Source organism: Garra rufa, chromosome 18, assembly GCF_049309525.1.
Source record: "Garra rufa chromosome 18, GarRuf1.0, whole genome shotgun sequence".
Taxonomy (NCBI): domain Eukaryota; kingdom Metazoa; phylum Chordata; class Actinopteri; order Cypriniformes; family Cyprinidae; genus Garra; species Garra rufa.
In genome coordinates, this window is record NC_133378.1 from 43,390,849 (window position 1) to 43,398,910 (window position 8,062).

The 8,062-nt window shown below is 34.8% G+C and overlaps 1 protein-coding gene across 1 annotated transcript; it reads left to right on the forward strand.

Annotated features, from left to right (window-relative positions):
* Window positions 1-838: 838 nt before the first annotated feature.
* Window positions 839-4,760, forward strand: LOC141290717 (SPRY domain-containing SOCS box protein 2). Its single transcript, XM_073822809.1, has 3 exons — window positions 839-880; window positions 2,062-2,767; window positions 4,612-4,760. The coding sequence occupies exons 1-3, from the start codon at window positions 839-841 to the stop codon at window positions 4,758-4,760; spliced, it is 897 nt and encodes a 298-aa protein (XP_073678910.1).
* The last annotated feature ends 3,302 nt before the right edge of the window (window positions 4,761-8,062 follow it).

The following is an 8,062-nucleotide window of genomic DNA, read 5'->3' on the forward strand; positions in this document are numbered from 1 at the left end:
TACATTTTATTTCACCCAAAATGGTTAAAAAAATACATAGTTTTCTGTCTGTTCTAAGTAGACAAAAAGAGACCTCAAAATCTCCTCTGTAAAAACATTTGACTCTAATATGTTCAAATTAAACAAGAATTTTGAAACTGACTTCATCCAGTGTAGATTTTTGTACTTAAAATGTATGCAAATTAGCGCATATTGCATTGATTAGTAATATGCATTGCTAAGAACTTCATTTGGACAACTTTAAAGGCGATTTTGAATTGTGTTGCATCCTCAGATTCCAGATTTTCAAATAGTTGTATTTTGGCCAAATATTGTCCTATCCTAACAAACCATACATCAATGGAAAGCTTATCAATTGTTAAAAATGTACCCTTAACGACTGGTTTTGTGGTCGAGGGTCACATATATACGAAATGATGATTACCATTAAGTGATAGAAATACGTCTTTGGGGACGCGCAGACGTCAGAGCATCCGCGGAAGCGTCACTCTCGTTTTCGGCCTTGACATGACGGCCGGTGCTGACGTCGCGGGAGCGCGCACGGGAGATAAGTGATGTTTAAATGCGGGATGAACGAACGAACGGAACGGAGCGGAGTCACCGCGCGCACTCACGGTAAGAACAACTTCAGCTTATGAAGAAACGCTTTTATCCGTCTTTTTATGCTTTAATGTGTGTTTCAGGAGCAGATAAAGTACAATATGTGACCCTAAACCAATATATATATATATATCAGTCATAAGGATCATTTTTTTGAAACTGAGATGTCCCTATACATGATCTGAAAGCTGAATAAATGGGCTTTCCATTGATGTATGGTTTGTTAGGATAGGACAAAATGTGTCTGAAATACAACTATTCGAATATCGGCAATCTGAGGGTAAAAAAAATCTAAATATTGAGAAAATCACCTTTAAAGTTGTCAGAAGTTCGTAGCAATGCATATTACTAATCAACAATTAAGTTTTGATATATTTACGGTTGGAAATTTACAAAATATCGTAATGAAACATGATCTTTACTTAATATCCTAATGATTTTTGGCATAAAATTGGTAATTCTGACTCATACAATGTATTGTTGGTGCTACTTAAGACTGGTTTTGTGCTCCAGAGTCATATTTATGAATATTAACAACATTATTAATAATTTATTAAGTATTACAGCGATTTAATCAAAGTTGGTCCTGTTAAGTTTTAAATCTCTTTAACTTTAGAGCGCATTACAACACACAAAGATAAATGAATAAATAAATAAATATAAAATAAGTATAAAAATAAATATAACTAGATAAAAAAGTTTGTCAAGACAAACTTTAAGTTGGCTTGAGAAAGCTGGACCAGAAAAAAGTTTGAATTAAGTTTTCAGTCTGAACGAGTTTAGTTTAAAGTGGTTTAAAAAAGCTTAAATAGATAGATAGATAGATAGATAGATAGATAGATAGATAGATAGATAGATAGATAGATAGATAGATAGATAGATAGATAGATAGATAGATACTAGCATGTTTACAGCATGAGTAGCATGTTACTAGCATGTTGTGGGCATTATTAGCAAGACCTAAGTCTGAAGGGATTGTGGGAGTTTTGTCAGTGTGAGTTTGAATAGTGTTGATCATTTGAACATTCCCTCAATGTAAGTCTATGGCATTTTTCCCAGTTTTAATCCTCATTTTTAAGAAAAAACGTAAGTCGGATCAGTCTGAAAAGATCCAGCAACTGGAGTCGGATCAGTCTGAAGATCTGGCCTGAGTTTGGAGTTTGGAGAGTTAAAGCTCGAGGAGGAGCAGCACTCAGAAATTATAGTCTCAGAAGAAGAAGAATAGTATTAAGTTAAATAGCATTTCAGTTCAACTTAATTATGCCAGATATTTAAAGTGTTTGTTTACTCAAAAATGACATTTTTATTCTTCATGTCTTCCAAGCTTATGACTTTCTTCCTTTTTGGGAAAAAAACTATAAGTTAATAGTATATTAAGCTATTAAAATATGATTAAACTGGAATGATGATCTAAATGGCTGTAGTATGGTGACCTGAGGGTTGTTTTGTGTCTTTAAACAGGAAGTTGCTGTTATTCTGCGATCTGATTGGATGGGTCTCACACTGTGCTGCTTTCTAAAGGACAGCCGTCCTCAAAAACACCACAAATCCTCGTCACCCTTCTGTCAGTTTTCTGTAGCCCCGCCCATTCGCCTCACGGTGCTGTTAGACACGCCCCCCGTCGGTCCCGGGAACCCACGGTCGCAGTGGAGCCCGACGTACCTGTCGCCCAATCTGAAGGTGTGTCCGTCAGGTGGGTGTGTCTATCGCGCCCATGTGGAGCAGAGCAGCGATGCGGTTCGCGGTGCGGTCGGCACCACCACGGGACTCCATATATGGGAGGTGATGTGGGAGGGGCAACAGAGAGGAAGCCACGCCCTGCTGGGCGTGTCCACACACATGCACTCCCTGCAGGCCGCTGGCTACACGGCGTTGATAGGCGGAGACTCCTGTTCTTGGGGCTGGGAGCTCTCGACCAATCAGCTCTGGCATGATGGGAAAGCAGTGAGGCAGTATCCTGGGGGCGGAGCTAGGGATGTCTTAAGTGTTCCGGAGCGTGTGTTAGTGGTGCTGGACGCAGACGCAGGGACGCTGGGATATCTGGTTGACGATTGCTATTTGGGCGTCGCCTTCCAGGACCTCCCCAAAGGGGCGGAGCTTTTTCCAGCGGTGAGCTGCGTTTGGGGAGGAGCTCAAATCTGCATACGCTACCTGTGTGGCACCACACGTGAGTCTGCGATACATGGCATCACATGACTAAGTGATATGAAAAAAAGATACAAAAATTTCTAAAAAATAATTTAAAAATAATACAATTTCTTGGGATCAGTAAGAAATGTAAAGATTTTTTTATGCTCATCAAGGCTGCATTTATTTGATCAAAAATACAAAAAAAAAAAACAGTAATATTATGAAATATTATTTCAATTTAAAAGAACTGTTTTCTATGTGAATATGTTTTAAAATGTAATTTATTTCTGTGATGCAAAGCTGTATTTTCAGCATCATTACTCCAGTCTTCAGTGTCACATGATCCTTCAGAAATCATTCTAATATGTGACCCTGGACCACAAAACCAGTCATAAGGTTAAATTTGACAAAACTGTAAAATAAGAAATACTATAAATAAGCTTTCTATTGATGTCTGGTTTGTTAGGATAGGACAATATTTGGCTGAGATACATCTATTTGAAAATCTGAAATCTGAGGATGCAAAAAAATCTAAATACTGAGAAAATCACCTTTAAAGTTGTCCAAATTAAGTTCTTAACAATGCATATTACTAATCAAAAATTACATTTTGATATATTTACAGTAGGAATTTTACAAAAAATCTTCATGGAACATGAACTTTAGTTAATTTCCTAATGATTTTTGGCATAAAAGAAAAATCAATAATTTTGACCCATGCAATGTATTTTTGGCTATTGCTACAAATATACCCCAGCGACTTAAGACTGGTTTTGTGCTCCAGGGTCACATATACTGATTTATTATCAATGTTGGAAACAGTTCTTTGATCAATAAAAGGTTATAAAGAACAGCATTTATTTAAAATGAAAAAGGTTTTCTAACAATATGCACTACTGTTCAAAAGTTTGGAGTCGGTACATTTTTATTCTCTCTCTCTCTTTTTTTTTTTTTAAAGAAATTAATACTTTTATTCACCAAGGATGTGTTAAATTAATAAAAAGTGATAGAATAGATATATATTGTTGGAAAAGATTTATATTTTGAATAAATGCTGTCCTTTTTAACTTGTTATTCGTCAAAGAATCCTGAAAAAAAGAATCACAGGTTCCAAAAAAATATTTGTCAGCACATTGATAATTCTAATAATAAATCAGTGTATTAGAATGATTTCCGAAGGATCATGTGACACTGAAGACCGGAGGAACAGCTGATGAAAATTCAGCTTTTCATCACAGGAATAAATTATATTTTAAAGTATATTAAAATACAAAACATTATTTTATATTGTAATAACATTTTTGCAATATTACAATTTTTTTCTGTATTTTTGATCAAATAAATGCAGCCTTGATGAGCAGAAGAGACTTCTTAAAAGAAAAAAAAAGTCTTACTGATCCCAAACTTTTAAGCCAATAATACCCAAATATTTAGAAAAATAATGCAATATTTAAATAACAAAAAAAAACTTTTTTTTTTTTTTTTGAAATAATTACAAATAAAAATATTATTTGTAACCAAAATACTACAATGCACAGCACACACATCATTTTTTAAACCTACTTTCAATATTGAATGAAATCTACAGTGACAGGTTGTTAACATTAATGCATTAACATTTCTGAGCTTTGTTCGGTTTCGTGATTTTTAGATACATCACATTTTTATATATTAATATACCAGGTATTTTGTTTCCTTGAACAAAAAGTTGACATGAACACCAATGCAATATTTGAAGTGACTGATAGTCCTGTTAAATATTTGTATTCTTTTGCAGTTTGCTGTAAGCGTATCTGCACTAGTATTTGATCAGAATGTGTTCTTTTACATGCAACACAATGTTTGTGATCATGATCCTCACTGGTGCTGTGTGTTTTTCAGGAGACGCACCTGCTCTCCAGGCTCTGAGTCGTTTATCTCTGCGTCGGGCTCTGGGATGGGACTGGCCCCGGAGCCGGACTCAGTCATTGCCATCTGCTGTACAGCGCCTCCTGATGGACACACATAACACTGCAGAGGAAGAGCAGTGACACTCACCTCCACAGATCAAATACTGCACATCACAACACACTTTATCACTGATCTAAAGACATTTCTCGGTTTTGTGTTTTTCTAATATATGTTAAAGCCAGAACCAGCTCACAACACTAAATCTGAACCAATAATAGATCTGATTCTGATCTAATGATGGGATGTTCTGTAACAATTTTCTGGGCTATATATATGTATATAGTTTGATTCAATTCTAGTAATAAATATAATCTATATATAATTTAATTTTAATATATAACAAAAATGATATATCTTTTTAACTGATGAATTTTGCATGAACACTGCTATTTTAATGTTTATTTATGGTTTGTACAGACACTGTAAAATTAAATTCCAGGACTTTTAAGAACTTTTCAAGCTGTACTTTTTTGATTTTCAGGATCTCACTTATCAAACAATCTCTTTCAAATTCTAAAGATGAATAAAAATATACTAATAATAAAACAAAATGGCAAAACTTAAAAGCACATGCAAACTATGCAATAATGTGAACTTTAACAACAAAAAGAGAAAGAGAAATGAAACACATAACATGTAAAATGGACCGTTATTCTGGCAGCAACAGCTGTGATACAAATTAGAAATATAAATAATATACAACTGTATACATAAAAAACAATGATGTAGGTTTGATTTTGGCATTGGTGGGGACTAAATGATTGCTAGGGTCAATTTAGTAGTGTGTGGATACTGGTAGGGACATACAATCATAAACAATGTCTGACTTGTGAGAACAAACAACAGATTCATAAATTCATCCAAATTGGACAAAAAGCTTATGGAAGTAATTATAATATCAGTCAGACACTGAAGTGAGTTGCTGTTTTTGTTTCTTCTGAGAAAGATTCATTTGCTTGTTTGACATTTTGATCAGATTTATTCATGTTCATCTACACAGTGAAAAGTTTTCACCAGTTTCAGCTTAAAAACTTAAGTTTAGCAGCTGCATTAAAATTTTAAGTTAAATCAACTTTAAAGTAAAGTAAAGAGTAATTTTAACTAATTTTATTGTCCTAAATTGAAATGAATGGTACTTTTAAGTTGATTTAACTTAAATTTTTAAGGCAGCTGCTGAACTTACGTTTTTAAGTTGAAACTGGTAAAAAACTTTTTACAGTGTAATTTCATTTAGTAAATGACGTTTCTTTCTGTTTTAAAGAAGTTTTCTTTGGATTGTTTGACTAACTGTACTTTGGATTGAGAATATAGGAAAACAGAAATGAACTCATTAGTGTTTTCTGCTAGCTAAATTTTACATCTGTCTACTCTAAACCTTTACTTTTTATTCAAATATTTATTTTCTTTATTTGTTTATAGATCTAGACAACTACATGTTAACTACATATTAAAGTTCTGTTTTTTCTATAAAATTTTTTATTTTTTTATTTTTTTTACCTGGGAACAGCTCTTACTCCAAACAAAAAACAAACAAAAAAACAGTTACTATAGCTAAACTATGATAACCACGGTATTTGTAGTAAAACTGTGGTTATACAAAATAACAGTTACTACACTTTTACTATAGTAAAACCATGGTTCATTTTCTTAAGGGATTTGTATTTGTGTATACTTTCTATCTTTTTTTTGTTTTGTTTTTAACTGTACTGCCTTAATGATTTGATGCTTTGAATGAATCAAATGATTCGCGAACCCACATTAATGTACTGAAATGAATTAAATGATTCACGAACCCACACTGAAATCCTGAAATGAATTAAATGATTTGCAAACCCACTTCAAAGTCCTGAAACGAATCAAATGTTTCGCGAACCCACATTGAAGTCCAAAAATGAATCAAATGATTCGCAAACCCACTTCAAAGTCCTGAAACGAATCAAATGTTTCGCGAACCCACACTGAAGTCCCAAAATGAATCAAATGATTCGCAAACCCACTTCAAAGTCCTGAAACGAATCAAATGTTTCGCGAACCCACATTGAAGTCCCAAAATGAATCAAATGATTCACTAACCCACTTCAAAGTCCTGAAACGAATCAAATGATTCGCGAACCCACACTGAAGTCCCAAAATGAATCAAATGATTCGCAAACCCACTTCAAAGTCCTGAAACGAATCAAATGTTTCGCGAACCCACATTGAAGTCCAAAAATGAATCAAATGATTCGCAAACCCACTTCAAAGTCCTGAAACGAATCAAATGTTTCGCGAACCCACACTGAAGTCCCAAAATGAATCAAATGATTCGCAAACCCACTTCAAAGTCCTGAAACGAATCAAATGTTTCGCGAACCCACATTGAAGTCCCAAAATGAATCAAATGATTCACTAACCCACTTCAAAGTCCTGAAACGAATCAAATGATTCGCGAACCCACACTGAAGTCCCAAAATGAATCAAATGATTCGCAAACCCACTTCAAAGTCCTGAAACGAATCAAATGTTTCGCGAACCCACATTGAAGTCCCAAAATGAATCAAATGATTCACTAACCCACTTCAAAGTCCTGAAACGAATCAAATGATTCGCGAACCCACACTGAAGTCCCAAAATGAATCAAATGATTCACTAACCCACATAAAAGTCCCAAAATGAATCAAATGATTCGCTAACCCCCTATGAAGTCCCGAAATGAATCAAATGATTCCCGAACCCACTTCAAAGTCCTGAAACAAATCAGATGATTCGCAAACCCACTTCAAAGTCCTGAAACGAATCAAATGATTCGCGAACCCACATTGAAGTCCCAAAATGAATCAAATGATTCCTGAACCCACTTCAAAGTCCTGAAACGAATCAAATGTTTCGCGAACCCACATTGAAGTCCCAAAATGAATCAAATGATTCACTAACCCACTTCAAAGTCCTGAAACGAATCAAATGATTCGCGAACCCACACTGAAGTCCCAAAATGAATCAAATGATTCACTAACCCACATAAAAGTCCCAAAATGAATCAAATGATTCGCTAACCCCCTATGAAGTCCCGAAATGAATCAAATGATTCCCGAACCCACTTCAAAGTCCTGAAACAAATCAAATGATTTGCGAACCCACACTGAAGTCCCAAAATGAATCAAATGATTCGCTAACCCCCTATGAAGTCCCGAAATGAATCAAATGATTCCCGAACCCACTTCAAAGTCCTGAAACAAATCAGATGATTCGCAAACCCACTTCAAAGTCCTGAAACGAATCAAATGATTCGCGAACCCACATTGAAGTCCCAAAATGAATCAAATGATTCCTGAACCCACTTCAAAGTCCTGAAACGAATCAAATGATTCGCGAACCCACACTGAAGTCCCAAAATGAATCAAAT